The sequence below is a fragment of the Callithrix jacchus genome, chromosome 1 (genome assembly GCF_049354715.1).
Source record: "Callithrix jacchus isolate 240 chromosome 1, calJac240_pri, whole genome shotgun sequence".
NCBI lineage: Eukaryota > Metazoa > Chordata > Mammalia > Primates > Cebidae > Callithrix > Callithrix jacchus.
In genome coordinates, this window is record NC_133502.1 from 154,135,461 (window position 1) to 154,156,436 (window position 20,976).

At 34.4% G+C, this 20,976-nt stretch overlaps 1 protein-coding gene across 3 annotated transcripts in view; it reads left to right on the forward strand.

Annotated features, from left to right (window-relative positions):
• Positions 1-20,976, forward strand: part of TMEM38B (transmembrane protein 38B) — a 251,912-nt gene that overhangs the window by 62,977 nt on the left and 167,959 nt on the right. For 2 of the 3 annotated variants that reach the window (XM_054258577.2, XM_002743174.7), the window contains exon 6: positions 10,973-13,234. The exons of the other annotated variant lie outside the window; for it this stretch is intronic. In XM_054258577.2, the coding sequence (XP_054114552.1) occupies positions 10,973-11,019 (47 nt within the window). In that variant the 3' untranslated portion in view covers positions 11,020-13,234. Of the gene's footprint in view, positions 1-10,972; positions 13,235-20,976 lie in introns of those variants that run through there. 3 annotated transcript variants of the gene reach the window in all.

The following is a 20,976-nucleotide window of genomic DNA, read 5'->3' on the forward strand; positions in this document are numbered from 1 at the left end:
TTGAGTTTCTTAAACTTTATAAAGAAAATGAATGTGTATTGTGGGTTTGGTAAGAATAAATACGCTGGCATCTTACATTTTCTTGAGTTATAGGAACAGTTTTTGTTCATGGCCTAATTTGTGGAATAAAAATAATAATTTTTCTTACAATTGTTGCTGGTTATAAAGTTCTGTATTTTAACATCCAAACTTAAACACCATACTGCAATGTAATAATAATAAAGATATTTAAAAATAGGAAAACATACAGTGTTGAACTTCTAAAATATTTCTCAACATTTTCCCAATTAGAAAGTATATCCACCACTTTCTATATAGAATATTTATTTTTAACTCATTCATTTACCCAAATCCCATTTAGATTTGACTGATACTGAGAATATATTTGATAATTTTAATCATTATGATTTTTTTTATTTTTTAAATTTTATTTCAGTAGTTTTTGGGGAACAGGTGTTTTTTGGTTGCATGGGTAAGTTCTTTAGTGGTAATTTCTGAGATTTTGGTACACCTGTCACCTGAGCAGTGTATATTGTACCCAGTGTGTAGTCTTTTGTCCTTCACCTGCTCCTGCTCTTCCCCTAGGGTCCTCAGAGTCCATTGTATCATTCTTATGCCTTTACATCCTCACAAGCTTAGCTTCCACTTGTAAGTGAGAACATACAATATTTGGTTTTTCATTCCTGAGTTACTTCAGTTAGAGTAATGGTCTTCAGCTTCATCCAGGCTGCTGCAAATGCCATTATTTTGTTCCTTTTTATGACTGATTAGTATTCCATGGTGTATATATACCACATTTACTTTATCCATTTCCTGGTTGATGGGCACTTAGGCTGGTTCCATACTTTTGCAATTGCTAATTGTGCTGCTGTAGACATGAGTTTGCAAATGTCTTTTTCATATAATGACTTCTTTTCCTCTATGGAGATAACCAGCTGTGGGATTATTGGATCAAATGGTAGTTCTACTTTTAGTTCTTTAAAGAATCTTCATACTGTTTTCTATAGTAGTTGTACTAGTTTATATTCCCACCAGCAGGGTTAAAGTGTTCCCTTTTAAACCACTCTACACCAATATTTTAAAGATATTTAAAAATAAAAATGATTTGAAAAAAATAAAAATGAAAATGATTTGAAAAAAAGATTGAGAAATATGGATTATCTATTGGCTGCTAAGTATAAGGAGTAATTGTGACATACAGCTATTATGAAATAAAGCAGAAGGAATGGTAAAGAATGACTAAAAATGAAAGAGGCTGTTGGGTTTTGAAATTAAGAGATATATGGTGACCTTGGTAAAAGCAATTTCAGTGGACTGGTAAGGGATAGAAAAGTGATTGTAATTCATTGCGGTGAATAAAAAAGTGAAGATGAAGAGTATAAACTATTTTAAAGGGATTTTGAGGGAGTATAAACAGGAATAAAACTTGGGAGAGCAGTTTGGTAATATCTGACAAGGTTGAAGATTCATAAATCTGTGACCTGTTACCTCCATTTTTAGGTATAACCAACAGCAGTGTTTCCAAGGTATGGTACAGGGCCCAACTTTATCAGGATCACTTTTAAAAAATGTTTTAGCAAAGTGGCATTCAGTATTTATTTATGAAATCATTAGAAGTGAGCTCCTTTAAAATGTTTTAAAAATCAACTTTTATGCATATTAAACTATATTCATGGATAATAAAGTACATTCAGTCTGGGAGTACATTTTGATGAGTTTTGACAAATTTGTACATCTGTGTAACCACTACCACAGTTAAGGTATGAAACATTTCTATCACTTCAGAACATTCCCTTGTACCTTACTCTAGTAAATCCCAGCCACTACCCATAGCCCCAGTATACTATATTTATCTACTTTCTATCACTACAGATTAGACTTGTCTTTTCTGTAGTTTTATATAGTCATACAGTATGTACTCATTTTGTTTTTGAGATGTACCCATGTAATTGCATATTCCTAAGTAGTAATAGGTACCACAATTTGTTTATCCAGTTATCTGTTGATGGATTTTTGTGTATTTCCAGCTTTTGATTATTTGAAAAAGGTTGTTATAAATAAAGCTGCTATGAAGATGTATACATAGATGTCTATTCATAGACATGTATTTTCATTTCACTTAATAACTAGGAGTAGAATTGCTGGGTCATATGAAAAGCATACGTTTAACTTTTTAAGAAACTACCACACTCTTTTTCAAAAGGTTGTATCATTTTACATTTCCACCAGCAATGTATGAGAGTTCTAGTTGTCCTAGATCCTTGCTAATTATTTGGTATTATCAGTCATTTTAATTTTAGCATTTTATAGGTATGAAGTGGTATTGTAGTTTTATTTTGCATTTCTCTGACGGCTAGAGACTTGAGCACCTTTTCATGTGTTTACTGGCCATTCATACGTCGTCTTTTGAACAATATCTGTTTAAATATGTTGTCCATTAAAATTGTATTATTATTGAATTGTAATAATTCTCTATATATTCAGAATTCTCTATAAATTCAGAATGTCAATTTTTGGTGAGATACATGTATTGCAAATAATTTTCTCCTAGTTTATGCTGTTCCTTTTTATTTCTTTAATTTCTTCAGAAGAGCTAAATTTTTGAATTTTGTTGAAGTTCACTTTACTAGATTTTCCTTTTATGGCCCTTCTTTTGTGTCCTATTTAAGAAATTCTTTTACTCCTTAAGTTTTTGAAGAGTTTTCACCTGTTTCTTCTAAAAGTTTTATAATTTTTGCTTTTACTTTTAGAGTCTGTGAACCATTTCAAATTAAGTTTTACAAGTCCTATGAGGTAAAGATCAGTTTTTTTTTTCATATGAATATGAAGTTGTTACAACATGGTTTGTTGAAAAGATAGTTCTTTCCCTCATTGAATGATCTTGCCACCTTTGTTGAAAATCAGTTGGCTTGACCTATGTGGGTCCATTTCTGGACTATGTTCTGTTCGATTGATTTATATGTCTATTTCTAGCCCATACTAAACTGTCTTAATTACCAGAACTTTATAGTAAGTCTTAAAATCAAGTAGTGCAGTTTCTTCAACTTCATTCTTTTAAAAATATTTCTCAGGATAGTTTAGGTCTTTTATATTCGTAAGTAACTTTTATGACTAAGTTGTTACTTTATATGGAAAAAAAAGCCTTCTGGAATTTTTTTGAGAATGAACCTATAGATTAATTTGGGAAGAAATCACATCTTAAAAAGATTTAGTCTGCTGATCTCTGAACATGATATGTTTCTCCATTTATTCAGGCCTTCTTTAAGTTTTTGGGGTACTATTTTGTGTTTTTTATTGTTTTATATGTATCTTGCTTAATTTAAATTTATCCTGAAGTAGTTCACATTTTTGGATACTTTAGAAATAGTAGTTTTTCATATTTCAATTTGGAATTTTATGTTGCTTGTATTTAAATATATAGTTAATTCTTACACATTGTTCTTGTATACTATAACCTTGCTAAATTCGCCTGTTGGTTCTGGTAGCTTTTGTGTGGATTTCTTAGCATTGTCTATATACATGGTCTTATCTATGATAAAGAGAGTTTTACTTTTTCCTTTTCAATCTGGGTGCTATTTTTTTCTTGCCTTATTGGCTAGAATGTCCTGTACAATGTTGAATAGAAATGGTGAGAGTAGACATCTTTGTTTTGTTTGTGACCTTAGTGGAAAAACATTCAGCCTTTTACCTTAAATATGATGTTTGCTCTTAAGCATCTTGTAGATGTCCTTTATGTGGTTGAGGAAGTTCTCTCTTATTTCTATTTTGCTGGCATTATTTATCATGAATGGGTATGGAATTTTATCACATGCTTTGTTCTGTATCAGGTAAAATAATTAAAGGAGTTTTCTCCTATATTCTGTTAATATAGTGGATTACATTGATTGATTATTAAAATATACATAAATCTTTCATTCCTGTGATAAACCCATTTAGTCATGATGTGGTATCCCTTTTGCATATTACTGAATCCAATTTTTAAAATTTTTTTCAAGATTTTTTTTTCTTGTGTGTTAATGGATACTGGTTTGTAATATTCTTTGTAATTTTTTTTTCTCTTTTTTGTATTAACATAAAATGGGGCTCATTAAATAAATGCAAAAGATTACCTCTGTTCTTTGAGTTTATGTAGTTTTGATATTATTTATTGGTAAATGTTTGATAGATTCATTAATGAAGTCATTTGGGCCTATAATTGTCTTTAAAATAAATAATTTCTTACATAGATATAGGGCTATGCAGATTTTTAAGTTTACTTGTGTCTGTTTAGCTACATTGTGTTTTTTTAAGGAATTTGCCATTTTACTTAAGTTTTTTAATTGTTGGCATGATATTGTACAAAATAGTTTTTTGTTCTCCCTTTAATGTCTGTAGAAGTGGTAATGTCTCCACTTTCATTCCTGATAATGGTAATCTATATTTTCTTTTTCTCTCTTTTAAAATCACTCTACATCGAGGTTTGTCAATTTCATTCATTTATTTCCAAGAGCCAGCTTTTGGTTTCATTGGTTTTTCTGCTTTAGATTTCATTAATTTCAAGTCTTTATTGTATCCTTCCTTCTGTTTACTTTGGTGGTTACTTGGTTCTTCTTTTACTATAAAGAAAAGATTGGTAAGTTTGACTCCATAAATTGTTTTTTAAAGTTGCTTGGCAAAGCCAGTGTGGAAAACATCAAAATAGCTATCAAACTGTGATAAAATACTTAACAACTATTTCAGAGGGCTCGTATGCCTGATGTATAACAACCTCTTAAAAATTAAAGGATAAAGGACCAAGTCTGCTGGAAAAATTAAAAGAAAGTTATTAACAAAAATTCACACAGAAAAGATTGGGAAATATTCCTCAAACATTAAAAAATATGAAACTCATACTTGAGAAATGTTAATTAAAATAACACTGCGATACCATTTCTATCAAACTGGCACAAAATTTAGAATTTTTATTTTATTTTATTTTATTATGGAGATAGGGTCTCGCTCTGTCACTCAGACTGGAGTGCAGTGGCATGATCATGGCTCACTGTAGCCTTGACTTCCCAGGCTCAATCTTCCCACTTCAGCTTCCTGAGTAGTTGGGACTACAGGTGTGTGCCACCATGCTTGGCTAATTTTTGTATTTTTTGTAGAGACAAGGTTTCACTATGTTGCCCAGGCTGGTCTTGAATTTGGGCTCAGACAATCTTCCCAGAAACTGTAAAAATTTAAAAGTCTGGCTACCCATTCTATTGATGAGGCTGTGGGGAATCAGGCACTCCTGCAAATGTTCTTTTTCAGTGTTTTCTGGATTTCATCCATGTTTGTGTTTTTCAATATATTTTTAGCTATTCTTGTGTATTGATATGAACTTTAATAGCAATTTGTCTAGCTCTGTAAAAAACCGTGTTGGTATTTTTATTGCAGTTATGTTAAATTTAGAAGCTAATTTAAGGAGGCAGTTATATACATAGGAAGGAAAGCATGGAGCGAGGAGTGAGGACTGAGCCATGAAATTCTCTGATATTTAGAGAAGGGAAATCTAGAATGGGAAACAAAAAAGGAGTGGTTGATGAGAGTTTTAAGGAGGAGGAGATAGTTGTAAGGAGCATAGATGTGCTGAATAATGATGAGAAGTATCTTCAGGTAATGTATTGTTTAATACATGAATGAGGGACACTGTTCTTAGGCCCTTTTGGGGATATAAATGACCATATAAACATTAAATAAAGTATAATATATACATTTTATTCATTGATGCGTTGAATAAGATGTAATGTATTGTTAAATACATGAATGAGGAACACTGTTCTTAGGTGCTTTGGGGGATATAAATGATTATATAAACATTGAATAAGACCTAAATCCTGTCCTATTATTGTCTAAAAAGGAATGAGACATGTTAACTTGACTTTTAAACTTTATGAGGAGAGGTACTAAGTTTGCTGTATTCGTCACTGCATCCTTAGCATTGAGTCTAGTGTATATAGTTGATTTTTAATATATATTCGTTGACTAATAAATGACCAATATGCTCTTTCACAGGTCTCTTTAATTATTCCACACTTAAAGATATACACCAGAAATGAACAGTTCATTTGCCTGTTTTTTTTTACATTTTATAAAAGTGTAAATTCTATGATTTTAATTTATTTGAATCATTCATGTTAATAATTAGTGATGTCTGAGGAAATGACATAATCTATGGAGAAAGCATAGAGTGATCAGAAAACCTAGTTGAATATGCCATGTGCTGGTAGGGATTCATTTTAGGGCCAAGTAACTTTCATTGGAAGACATTGATAAGGGTTTAATGGAACAGACACGAGTTACACTGCAAAGGATTATTTGAATTTGGGCAGGTGGAGACAGGAAGAAGTATGTTCTGGATGAAGAGAGAGGTTAATTATGCAAATTTTCTTATATAGATATTCTGCAGTATTTCTTGAATTATTGCTATGAGGGAGATGTAACATTTATTAATTCAGTTAATTCTCAATGCTAGGCTCTATAGAGGATATCAAAGTAGATATAAGTACCATTTGTACTTATACTATGGGTCACATTTTACTGGACATTTTGAAATGGTGTCACTTGAGATATAAAGAATATAGCAGAGCTTTAAACAATTTCTTTACCTGAATTAATTTATATTTTAGGATATGTTGAAAATACCAAAATATTTTTGGGGTTCTATTTTCTTTTGTTTCTTCTCCTCTTAAAGTAAGAGACCATGAAGCCAAATGCTATTTAATTTAGGTAATATGCTTTTTCTTTTAATGGTTTGCTAAATAAGGAGACAGTTATATTTTATTTGTAAAAGAATAATGATTTATTCTATTTGTCATAATTATATTTGTCACCTTGTTAAATCAAGGTCTGATAAGAGATGGAATTCACAGAAGTTTGTCCTTGAACCTCATATGTCTATTTCAGCAGTAATTTCTTTATTTCTTTATTTTTATTTTTTTTTCAATTTTAGGTTCTGGGGTACATGTGCAGGTCATGCAGGGTTGTTGCATAGGTGCATACTATATCCAGCATTTCTCCCCATGTTATCCCTCCCCACCATTCCCACCCCCTGCTGTCCCTCCCCTACCCTGTCAAATGCCCCCAGTGTGTGCTGCTCCTCTCCCTGAGTTCACGTGTTCTCATTGTTCAATGCCCACCTGTGAGTGAGAACATGCAGTGTTTGGTTTTCTGTTCTTGTGTCAGTTTGCTGAGAATGATGGTTTCCAGATTCATCCAAGTCCCTACGAAGGACACGAACTCATCGTTTTTTTATGGCTGCATAGTATACCATTGTGTATATGTGCCGTATTTTCTTTGTCCAGTCTGTCGTTGATGGGTGTTTGGGTTGGTTCCAGGTCTTTGCTGTTGTAAACAGCTGCAATGTACATACGTGTGCATGTGTCTTTATAGTAGAACGATTTATAATCCTTTGGGTATATATCCAGTAATGGGATTGCTAGGTCAAATGGAATTTCTATGGCTAGATCCTTGAGAAATCGCCACACTGTCTTCCACAATGGTCTAACTAATTTACACTCCCACCAACTGTGTAAGAGTGTTCCTATTTCTCCACATCCTCTCCAGCATCTGTTGTCTCCAGATTTTTTAATGATCGCCATTTTAATTGGCGTGAGGTGGTATCTTAATGTAGTTTTAATTTGCATTTCTCTAATGAGCAGTGATGATGAGTATTTTTTCATGTTTGTTGGCCTCATCTATGTCTTCTTTTGTAAGTGTCTGTTCATATCCTTTGCCCACTTTTGAATGGGCTTGTTTGTTTTTTTCTTGTATATCTGTTTTAGTTCTTTGTAGATTCTGGATATTAGCCCTTTGTCAGATGGGTAGATTGCAAAAATGTTTTCCCATTCTGTTGGTTGCCAGTTCACTCTAATGATGGTTTCTTTTGCTGTACAGAAACTCTGAATTTTAATTAGATCCCATTTGTCTATCTTGGCTTTTGTTGCCATTGCTTTTGGTGTTTTAGTCCTGAAATCCTTGCTTATGCCTATGTCCTGGATGGTTTTGCCTATATTTTCTTCTAGTGTTTTTATGGTGTTAGGTTTTATGCTTAAATATTTAATCCATCTGGAGTTAATTTTAGTGTAAGGTGTCAGGAAGGGGTCCAGTTTCTGCTTTCTACCCATTGCTAGCCAGTTTTCCCAACACTATTTATTAAACAGGGAATCCTTTTCCCATTGCTTGTTTTTGTCAGGTTTGTCAAAAATCAGATGGTTGTAGATGTGTGGTGTTGCTTCTGAAGCCTCTGTTCTGTTCCATTGGTCTGTATCTCTGTGTTGGTACCAGTACCATGCTGTTTTGATTACTGTAGCCTTGTAGTATCATTTGAAGTCTGGCAATGGGATGCCTCCGGCTTTATTCTTTTTGCTTAGGATTGTCTTGGCTATGCGGGCTCTCTTGTGATTCCATATGAAGTTTAAAGTGTTTTTTTCCAGTTCTGGCATTAATTTCTGATGTCAGCAATACTTCTCAACTGCGTGATGAGTATTTTGGGAGTGGAGATTCTATTAAAACACTCGACTTTGAAAAATACTTACTACAGTTCATGTTCTCAGAAAATATTTTAAACCCTGACACTCTTCTCTTGGATTTTGTAAAAAAAAAAAAAAAGACATGGCTGTTTTCCTGACAGTAGACTATTGTTTTTGGTTTGAATTCTGTTATTTTTTATTTGCAGTTCATTGTCAAGCTATGACCAAGGTAATTATGCTAGTATATCTCATTGTAACTATTTATTCTAAGGAATAATTTAATATAAAAAGTCCTTAGATCTTACCCAATAATGGCATAAACTTGGAGGTTAATGTTACATTTAGACTCCTCATTTTACATTCTCTCCAAGTGTGTATACTCATATTTATGCATTTACCTTTCACTTGTAAGATAAATGATTTCCAGATTTATATTCATTATTTAAATGTTCCTAGGAAACCTCTATTACTGCCCTTACTCTTCTTTATCTTTTGTAATTACTGATTTACTTGTCTGTCTCTGACAAGTCTGTAAGCTCCTTGAGGGCAGGGACTACATTCAACATCTTCTGGAAGACAGTTGTTAATACACAAGCAGAATATTTTAATCCTACTGATAATATTAGATTTAGCACTGTGCTATTTCAGTTTGCCCTTCTACAGTGTAACCCTTTAGGGGTCTTACTTTAAGCCTGAAGTACATCCCTGGGCAGTTTCACCTTGGCTGACCTTGAACTCCAGCTTATCTTCTCAATACCAAACAGCTGGCTGCTGAATTGTCTGCTCAGCTATTTGGCCTCCCATCTATTGCTGTCTGCTAAGCTTTTGGATTCTCTTCCTTCTTAGGTATGCAGAGTTTAGGGATTGGTAAATTCCTCCATGGTGAATTGTACAAGGATTTGGGGGCTCACTTCCATGTGGTTTCCTCCTCTTTGGGCTGTATTGACCTCAGGTCCTTACAGCTTGGTTTCTCAGATTCCAACCTATTGCTCCTTATCCCACCTGAACTTCTGCTTTTTATTCCCCTGCGCTGTGAATTTAGGTACATATCTTCACAAGAAAAAGCAAGGGTGAATGTGGAACTCACTTTATTCAGATTCCTTTCTCTTGGATAGTAGCCCCATCAGGTTCTGCCTATTTCAGTTGTTTCCCAGTGTCTTTTAGCAGTTACTTTATATACTTCTGTCTTTTATTAATTTTGGGGAGAGACTGAGTTCTCATACAAGTTATGTAGTCATGACTGGCTTGAAAGCCCATGAGCATGTATTTTTTAAAAATTGTCTTTTTTTTTAATTGAGGTCAAATTCACCTAAACTTAGCTGTTTTAAAATACACATTTCAGTGATGCTTAGTACTCTCGCAATGTGGTGTGTGAGTGTGTTTTTATGTATATAAATGATAGTACACTGTAGCTCTTGTTTTGTGTCTCATTTCTACCTAACAGTATGTTCTAATAATTTACTTTTTCTTTTCTATTCTAAGTTGCATAGTACACATTTAACTTATCTAGTCCTTGTGTGATGAACATATGCTTTTCCTCCAACTCCCTCACTGTATTGCAGCTAGCAAGAATTTATTCTTAATACCGTTTTCCCCAAGCCAGGTAGGTTATGTAGGGGTCTTCTTTGGAAGTTTGATCCCCAAAATTTCTAGTTTGAGTCATTATCTGTGTTCTGAAGGGATTGCGTCTTGGGGAGATTCCTGGATTTTTTGTAGCTATTCTAGACTTCAAAATTCTCCTCCCAGAATTATGTTGGCATCAGTTTAGTTTCTTGAGCATATCTAAATATCTGTAAACACCACGTTTTGCCAGATAAAGGAATGGGAGTACTCTCTACCCCTTAAGGTCTTGGTTCCTATATATAAAAATATATATGGAAAAATTTGGGTGATAGAGACTTTTTACATTCCTTTGGGAGTAGTAGTCTGCAATTCACTGACAGTCTGACTTTAGATGATGATAGTCAGTGAATTTAGTAATCAAACTGAAAATCTGGATATTGTAAACTACTGCTTATTAGCTATGTGACTTTGGGCAAGTTATTTAACCTCTTAGAGCCTTGGTTCTACAACTCTATGATGAGGGTTATAATAGAGTAGTTGTTGGGTTAAAATTAAAGAGAATAACAATGTAAAGCAGTTATCTCAGTTCTGATACATGTTAAGTGCATAGTAATATTGATATTTTATCTTATTTCCTTTGAATACTAAATGCATTTTTGTGAAAATGGTTATTTTGTTCATTTGGCATGTCAAAATATGGTACCTTCTATTATTTTTAATGAATTGTCTTCTTTTCCATTAAGTATAAACTCACGGAGAACAGAGATTTTACCAGAATTTAACTTAGATTGCTTCTCCTGCAGATTACATTAAGAATGCATTTTACATTTTTTTCCTTTTTTCCCCTCTCTTTTGAAAAACATTTGTACTTAATGTTTGTACTTAAAGTACAAAGCATTTGCACTTAAATTCAAAACTGAACTTTTTTTCCTCAGATAACCATGATGACTACACAGACTTCTATGACATTTGCTCCTTTTGAGGATACATTGTGTCGGATATTGTTTGGCTGGCAGCAGCAGTTATCATCATCTGAGAAGAAAAGTGAAGCAAAATCACCTTCCAGTGGCACTGGTTCATTGGCCTCGAAGCCTAGTGATGTTGCTTCAGATAATGTTAAAAAGAAACATACTAAGAAGAATGAATAAATTTACTTGAGAGCTCTACAAGGCCAAAACATTTTTTTTTTCTTATCTACCTGTTAGATTGTGATAATATTTCTGTGTACATGATGTGAAATGAAGACTGTATATATGGAATGGAGGTGACAGAAAGAAAGAAATTCTTTGAGGGAGACTAACCCTTTCTGGATTGTAATTCTTGAGTGTTATGAGTGTATCATGTGAATATGTTTTTCTGGTAAAAAAGATTCTGTTGTGATTATTTGAATAGTTTTATATTAATAATAGAAGGAAATTTTTTTTTAAATGTTAGAAAAAGCAAACCTGTCATTGAAAATTAACAAAAATTTTAAAACTTTAAAAAAAGTAGGTATTTTCATATTTTTAAAATTTGAATCTATTTGAGCTTTAGTTCAGCAGAATTAATTTTTACATTATCATTAAAATTGCTAGGTATGGAAAACAATTCCTATTTTATTTTGAACACTGAGAAGAGTAAACTTTTCCTAAAACACTTTATATTATAAATGAAAATAAATTGCTAGTTTATATTTTAGATATAAACATTGTATATTTTATTAATATGTGTGTCAAATGGAAAATATCTGAAAATTTTTTTCCATAGTGGATATTTTCTACTAGAAGTAATTTTACTACTTTTCATTGAGAACAGAGCGTGAGCCTTAATCTGAAGTCTTTCTCATGCCCTTGTTTTAAAATAACTACTGTTTTTTTCTAAAAAAAAAAAAAAATCAAGGGTATAATTTTTAATAAATTGTTAATCCCATGTTTTGTAATTTTCATTTTATAAGCTTGGCTTATGTTTTTCTCTCTCGTTAAAACACATTTGTTTTAATTGTAGGAGAAATTACTCTTCTCAACATTTCTCATATTCTTCTTTCTAATCTTCATTGGTCTGAATATATTGGTAGTAGTTACCATAATTATTCAACAAAAAGTATCTCAATTCAAAAATTTTTCTGGTATGGCTTCTTTGTAGTGTCTACTGTTTTAGTTTTCTAGTAGAATGTCTTTGACAAGCTTTCATATAGTTTTGTTATATTTTCATCTACATGTACATGTGTTATTAATTTTATTTTAAATGCAAGCTAATCACCTTCATGTGAAAATGGTCTGAGAGCCGGGCGCAGTGGCTCAAGCCTGTAATCCCAGCACTTTGGGAGGCCGAGGCGGGTGGATCACGAGGTCGAGAGATCGAGACCATCCTGGTCAACATGGTGAAACCCCATCTCTACTAAAAATACAAAAAATTAGCTGGGCATGGTGGCGCGTGCCTGTAATCCCAGCTACTCAGGAGGCTGAGGCAGAATTGCCTGAACCCAGGAGGCGGAAGTTGCGGTGAGCCGAGATCGCGCCATTGCACTCCAGCCTGGGTAACAAGAGTGAAACTCCGTCTCAAAAAAAAAAAAGAAAGAAAATGGTCTGAGAATTGCCCTTGGGCATTTGTTAGTAACCAGCTAACCAAGAAGAAACACGGAAACCAGAACTTCATATGGCAGTCCATTCAGATGAAGAATGATGACATAAAATCTGGTTTTGTCTTAGCAAAATAAAAAAAAAAGAAAAGATACTAAATGATGTGAGATTTTCTTACTTTATGATTTAAAAGTCTAGTGATAACATTACAACTCTGGACATAGTTTATTTTACCAAAACCATGAACCTACTACCTGTATCAGGTATTTTGGATGGCTTAGAAGTACTCAAGTCACATTCAAGTTAGAAGTTTTCTTGTTTTTTGTTGTTTTAAATTTTTAACAAATATAACACCAGCAGGTACTATACTTTTACTTGCTTAAAAAATTGGGAGAGGACACTTTCGATAGTTTTGGAATGCCTAAGAAGTTTATTTTTAATATTGTGACAGAAAGCATTAAATATTTAAGAGTTCTATATGATATTTGGTACTCTTACAGTTCAGAACTTTTCAAAATGAATACTTTGTTCATTATTGACCGGTTTTGAAGTTTGGGTTTAACTATAGTTGAAATGGAAGGAATCTTGTTTTACACTTGTATTAAAGATAAATTTATTAAAGTAGTTATTTAGCACCAATGGAGTATTACATTATTTTTTTGTTTCTTGTTTTATATTTTCCTTGAGGTGGGGTTTCAGAACTCATCTAGTGTTTTGACTAATATAGTACATATTGAGTGATTACTGTCCAAATGCATTGGTAAAAACTTTATTAATCTATGAAAGTATCTTATAATCCTCAATTCAAGGTTCTTATGTAAAATATGTACTGGAGAACATGACTTAGGCCTGAAACCCCCATCCTGAATCTGTTCAGATCACTATGAGAGTCTTTACTTGGACTTGCAAAGCAGGTTGTTAGACCTTACCCAATGTGAAGCGTGAATAAAGCCTATAGACCTGCCTTACACAGCTAATCAGAGGTGGCACTGAGAACGTCAAGACTTAATAGGTCTCCTTAAAAAAAAAAAAAAGGAGAAGAAGCTGGCAGGACCATGGGCCAGCTTCTCAGTGATCTCACCCTCAAGTAAAACATGGCCAAATGAGTTATCAAACTGATTTATCAAATTAGTCACTCTTCCTTACTGAGGGAGTATCAAGTAAGGGCTGGAGAGAGACCAGATATGTAGAGTGAGTGGGTTTCACTGGAAATGCAAGCCTCCATGTGAGTAGAGACCCAAAGACAGATGAGAGAAGAAGGGAGAGTCTGGTTAGTGTATTTTTTTTTTTTTTTTCTAGTCCTTAAAGCCAGGCACCTTTCCATTGAAATCCACTTCAAATCACAAGCTGATTACAATTGAGTGGAACATTTCATGTTGTAAATGGAATAATGTGTTCAGAATGCTCTCCCTTTCCCCCAATAGAACCCTTTATAGCGTTGGCCCCAGGTATAATTCACATCCTTGGCTTTTTTCATTCAGTTGTTTATTCAACAAATATTGAGTGCTAGTTATGGGTCAATCATTATCCTAAACTCTGAAGATAACAGAAAACAAGAAAAATGCTTGCTCCCTTGGAGTTTATATTCCAGTGGTGGACAGATAATAAACAGATGTATTCTTGTGGTGATAATAAAAGTTATGAGTAAATATTAAGCAGAGAGGGGAGTGGGAGTGTTTGTTAAAAGAGGACTGCTAGGCCTTTCTGTTAAAATTGCATTTTGGCAGAGACCTGAAGGACGTGAGGGAGCAAGCCATGTAGACTTTGGGTAAGTGTAAGAGTCATACTAATCCTTCATATACTTGATTTAAAGCATATATTCCCCCAAATTATTGAATTTATTTTTCTTATTAAGAACAATTTTACTCTGTAGTTTGTTAACAGACATACTTCTTAAACTATTTTTTACATTTTTTTTCTCTTGAGATAAATGATACAATAAAATGCACAAATAGTATACATGCCATGCATTGTGAAAAATGCATATAACTTTATAACCTTAACTTCTACTTAGATTTGTTACTAGCACTTCTGGGAGTTTCTTTCCAGTCAACTCCTTACAACTGAATTTAACATGAGGCATGCAATATGTTCTCTTTTATGTAGGCTTCTTTAAAACTCAGCATAATGCTTTTGATATCATCCGTCTTGTTGCATTTATTAGTAGTTTATTTCTCTGTAATTGCTTACTAGTTCCACCTTATGGATATACTACAGTTTTTATCCTATTGATGCACATCAGTGATGTTTCTAGCTTAGAGTTTTCCGAATAAGCTACTCTGAACATTTTTGTATACATCTTTTGGTGAACATTTTGGTGAATGATTTCTGTTTCTTTGGGCATATACCCAGTAATGGGATTGCTGGATTGAATGGTAGTTCTAAGTTCTTTGCGAAATCTCCAAACTGCTTTCCACGATGACTGAAGTTATATACTTTTTTTTACCAGCAGTGTATAAGCATTCTCTTTTCTCTGCAGCCTCACAAGCATCTGTGATTTTTAAAATTATTATTATTATTTTTGAGATGGAGTTTCGCTCTTGTTACCCAGGCTGGAGTGCAAATCTCGGCTCACCTCAACCTCCGCCTCCTGGGTTCAGGCAATTCTCCTGCCTCAGCCTCCTGAGTAACTGGGGTTACAGGCGTGCACCACCATGCCCAACTAATTTTTTTGTATTTTTAGTAGAGACGGGGTTTCACCATGTTGACCAGGATGGTCTCGATCTCTTGACCTCGTGATCCACCCGCCTCAGCCTCCCAAAGTGCTGGGATTACAGGCATGAGCCACCGCACTCAGCCTAAAATTATTTTTTAAAACGTTCTTTATACTTTAAGTTCTGGGGTACATGTGCAGAATGTGCAGGTGTGTTACATAGGTATACATGTGCCATGGTGGTTTGCTGCATCCATCACCCTGTCATCCACATTAGGTATTTCTCCTAATGCTATCCCTCCCTTAGCTCCCCACCCCCCAGCAGGCCCCAGTGTGTAATGATCTCCCTGTGTCCATGTGTTCTCATTGTTCAGCTCTCACTTATGAGTGAGAACATGCAGTGTTGGTTTTCTGTTCTTGTGTCAGTTTGCTGAGAATGATGGTTTCCAGTTTTATCCATGTCCCTGCAAAGGACATGAACTCATTCTTTTTTTATGGCTGCATAGTATTCCATGGTATATACGTGCAACATTTTCTTTATCCAGTCTATCATTGATGGTTGGTTCCAAGTCTCTGCTATTGTGAACAGTGCTGCAATAAACATATGCCTTCATGTGTCTTTATAATAGAATGATTTATAATCCTTTTGTATATACTCAGTAATGGGATTGCTGGGTCAAATGGTATTTCTATTTCCCGATCCTTGGTGAATCACCACACTGTCTTCCACAATGGTTGAAATAATTTACACTCCCACCAACTGTAAAAACATTCCTATTTTTCCACAGCCTTTCCAGCATCTGTTGTCTCCAGATTTTTTAATGATCGCCATTTTCTAATTGATGTGAGATGGTATTTCATTGTGGTTTTGATTTGCATTTCTTTAATGACTAGTGGTGATGAGGTTTTTTTCATGTTTGTTGGCTGCCTAAATGTCTCCTTTTAAGAATTGTCTGTTCATATCCTTCACCCACTTTTTGATGTTTTTTTTTTTTTTTTTGTAAATTTAAGTTCTTTGTAGACTGCGGAAATTAGCCCTTTGTCACATTGGTAGACTGCAAAAATTTCCTCCTATTCTGTAGGTTGCCTGTTCACTCTGATGATAGTTTCTTTTGCCTTGCAGAAGCTCTTTAGTTTAATTAGATCCCATTTGTCTATTTTGGCTTTTGTTGCCATTGCTTTTGGTGTTTTAGTCATGAAGTCCTTGCCCATGTCTGTGTCCTGAGTGGTATGGTCTAGGTTTTTTTCTAGGGTTTTTATGGTTTTAGGTCTTACATTTAAATCTTTAATCCATCTTGAGTTAATTTTTGTATAAGGTGTAAGGAAGGGATCCAGTTTCAGCTTTCTGCATGTGGCTACCCAGTTTTCCCAACATCATTTATTGAGTAGGGAATTCTTTCCCCATTGCTTGTTTTTGTCAGGTTTGTCAAAGATCAGATGGTTGTAGATGTGTGGTGGTATTTCTCAGGGCTCTATTCTATTCCATTTGTCTATATCTCTGTTTTGGTATCAGTACCATGCTGTTTTGATTACTGTAGTCTTGTAGTATAGTTTGAAGTCGGGTAGCATGATGCCTTCAGCTGATTTTTTTTGCTTAGGATTATCTTGGCTTTGCGGGCTCTTTTTTGGTTCCATATGAAATTTAAGGTGTTTTTTTCCAATTCTGTGAAAAAAATCAATTTGACTATTTAATAATTGCTTTTTTTTTTTTTGAGATGGAGTTTCACTCTTGTTACCCAGGCTGGAGTGCAATGGCACGATCTCAGCTCACCGCAACCTCCGCCTCCTGGGTTCAAGCAATTCTCCTGCCTCAGCTTCCCAAGTAGTTGGGACTACAGGCATGCACTGCCATGCCCAGCTAATTTTTTTGTATTTTTAGTGTTGACCAGAATGGTCTCGGTCTCTTGACCTTGTGATCCACTCGCCTCAGCCTCCCAAAGTGCTGGGATGATTGCCTTTCTTTCTTTATTTTTTTACACTGTGCCAGGCTGCAATGCAATGGCACACTCTGCTCACTGCAACCTCTGCCGCCCAGGTTCAAGTGATTCTCTTGCCTTAGCCTCCCAAGTAGCTGGGATTACAGGGTGTGCTGCCACATCTGGGTAATTTTGTACTTTTAATAGAAGCTGGTTTTGAACTTCTGATCTCAGGTGATCCACCCATGACCTCCCAAAGTGCTGAGATTATAGGCATGAGCCACTGTGCTTAGTCAATAATGGCCTTTCTGACTGATGTGAGATGGTATCTCATTATAATTTCTATTTCTCTAATGATTAGTGATGTTTGGCATTTTTTCATATGCTTGTTGCCACATGTATGTCTTCTTTTGAAAAGTGTTGATGTCCTTTGCCCCCACCCTGCTCTTTGTTTTTTTAGACTGAGTCACACTCTGTCTCCTAGACTTGAGTGCAGTAGTGCAGTGGCACAATTTTGGCTCACTGCAACCTTTGCCTCCCGGATTCATGTGATTCTCATGCCTCAGCCTCCTGAATAGCTGTGATTACAGGCACACACCACCATGTTCAGCTAATTTTTGTATTTTTAGTAGAGATAGGGTTTCACTATGTTGTCCAGACTGGTCTCAAACTCCTGGGCTCAAGCAATTCTCCCACCTTAGCTTCCCAAAGTGCTGGGATTATGGGTGTGAACCACCACACGTGGCCCTTTGCCCATTTTTTAATGGGGTTGTTTATTTTCTGCTTGTCAATTTGTTTAAGTTCTTTATAGATTCTGAATGTTAGACTGTTGTCGGATGCATAGTTTTCAAATATTTTCTCCCATTCTGTAAGTTGTCTGTTTACTCTATTGATAGTTTCTTTTCTTTCCCAAGGCGGATGTCCAGAATGGTGTTTCCTAGGTTATCTTCCAGAGTTTTTACAGTTTCAAGTTTCACATTTACATCTTTAATCCATCTTGAGTTGATTTTTGTGTATGGTAAAAGGAATGGGTCCAGTTTTAATATTTAGGACATGGTTAAGTTATCCTAGCACCATTTATTGAATAGGGAGTCCTTTCCCCATTAATTCTTTTTGTCAACTTTGTTGTAGGTTATATGGTTGTAGGTATGCAGCTTTATTTCTGAGTTCTCCAATGTGTTCCTTTGGTCTGTGTGTCTTTTTGTACTAGTATCATGCTGTTTTGGTTGCTATATCTTTGTAGTATAGTTTGAAATTGGATAGTGTGATGCCTCCAGCTTTGTTCTTTTTGCTTAGGATTGCTTTGGCTATTTGGGTTCTCTTTGGTTCCGTATGAATTTTCGAATACTTTTTTCTAATGCTATGACAAATGTTGTTGGTAATTTGATAGGAATAGCATTTAATCTGCAAATTGCTCCTGGCAGTATGGTTATTTGAACAATATTGATTCTTCCTATCCATGATCATGGAATGTTTTTCCATTTGTGTTGTCCCGGCAGTGTTTTATAATTTTCACTGTAGACGTCTTTTGCTTTTCTGATTAGCTACATTCCTAGGTATTTTATTATTTATTGCTACTTTGTGGCTATTGTGAATTGGATTGCATTCTTGATTTGGCTCTCACTTGGACATTATTGGCATATAGAAATGCCGCTGATTTTTGTACATTGATTTTGTTTCCTGAGACTTTTCTGAAATTGTCAGATCTAGGAGTCTTTGGGTAGAGACTCTGAGGTTTTCTAGGTATAAAACCTTATCATTTGCAAAGAGAGATAGTTTAGCTTACACTTCCGTATTTGAATGCCTTTTATTTCTTTCTTTTGCCTGATTGATCTGACTAGGACTTTCAGTACTATGTTGAATAGGAATGGTGAGAGCAAGCATCCTTGTCTTGTTTGATTCTCAAGGGGAATGCTTCCAGCTTTTGTCTGTTTAATGTGATGTTGGCTGTGGGTTTGTCTTAGACGGTTTTTATTATTTGAGGTATGATTTTCAATGCCTAGTTTGTTGAGGATTTTTAGCATGAAGGTATATTGAATTTTATCGAAAGCCTTTTGTGTCTGTTTGAATAATCATGTGTTTTTAAAATTCTGTTTATATGATGAATCATATTTATTGATTTGCATATGTTGAACCAACCTTGCATCTGTGGAATAAATCCTAATTGATCATGGTGGATTAACTTTTTGATGTGGTGGTGGATTTGGTTTGCTAGTATTTTGTTGAGAATTTTTGTATCTGTGTTCATCATGGATATTGATGTGAAGTTTTCATTTTTTTGTTGTGTCTATGATGGGTTTGATATCAGAATGATGCTTGCCTCATATAGTGAGTAAGGGAGGAGTCCCTCATTCTCAGTTTTTTGGAATAGTTTCAGAAGGATTCGTACCAGCTCTTTATATGTCTGGTAGAATTGGGCTGTGAATCCATCTTGTCCACGGCCTTTTCTGGTTGATAGGGCTTTTTATTACTGATTCAGTTTTGAAATATTACTTATGTGTTCACAGTTTCAGTTTCTTCCTGGTTCAATCTTGGGATGTGTTTTGTTTCCAGGAATTTATCCACTCCTTCTAGGTTTTCTAGTTTTTGTGCATATAGATTTTGATAATAGTCTCTGAGGATTTTTGGTTTTCTGTGGTGTCAGTGGTGATGTCCCCTTTCTCATTTTTGTTTGTGTTTATTTGGATCTTCTTTCTCTTTTTATTAGTCTGGCTAGTAGTCTATCAATTTTATTCTTTCAAATAACAGACTTTTGGTTTTGTTGATCTTTTATATGTTTTTTTAACATCTTAATTTCATTCAGTTCAATTCTGATTTTGGTTATTTGGTTTCTTCTGCTAGCTTTGGGATTAGTTTGCTCTTGTTTTTGTAGTTCCTCTAGGTGTGATATTAGGTTGTTAATTTGAGAGTTTTCTAACATTTGATGTAGGTGTTTAGCGCTATGAACTTTGACTTTAACTATGTTAGCTATATCCCAGAGATTCTGGTATGTTGTATCTTTGTTTTCATAGCTTTAAAGAATTTTTTAAAATTTCTGCCTTAATTACCTTTTTTAAATTACCCAAATGTCATTCAAGAACAGGTTGTTTAATTTTTATGTGATTGTATGCCTTTGATACATCTTCTTAGTATTTATTTCTATTTTTCTTGTGCTGATGTCTGAGAGTATAATTTTTTTTTTAAATTTGTTGAGATTGCTTCATGGCCTAATGTGTGATCTGTTGTGAAGTATGAACCGTGTGTAGATGGTATATTGTATTGTTTCATGGAGCATTTTGTAGTTTTCTGTTAGATCCATTTGGTCAAATGTCAAGTTTAGATCCTGAATATCTTTGTCAGTTTTCTGCCTTGATTATTTGTCTAATACTGTCAGGGGGGTGTTGAAGTCTCCCACTATTACTACATTGGTATCTAAGCCTCTTCATATGTTTCTAAGAATTTGTTTTATGAATCCAGTTGCTCCTGTGTTGCGTACACATATATTTAGATAGCTAAGTCTTCTTGTTGAATTAAACCCTTTACTATTATGTAATGCCCTTGTCTTTTTTGATCATTGTGGATTTAAAATCTGTTTTGTCTGGAATTAAAACAGCAACATCTGTATTTTTTTTTTTTTTTTTGTTTCCTTAGTAGATTTTTCTCCATCTTTTTACTTTGAATCTTTGGGTGCCATTGCAGCTGCTATGGGTCTCTTGAAGACAGCACACAGTTGGGTCTTGTTTCTTTATCTAATTTGCTTGTGCTTTTAAGTGGTGGCGTTTAGCCTGTTTTCTTTCAAGGTTAATACTGATGTGTGCAGATTTGATCCTGTC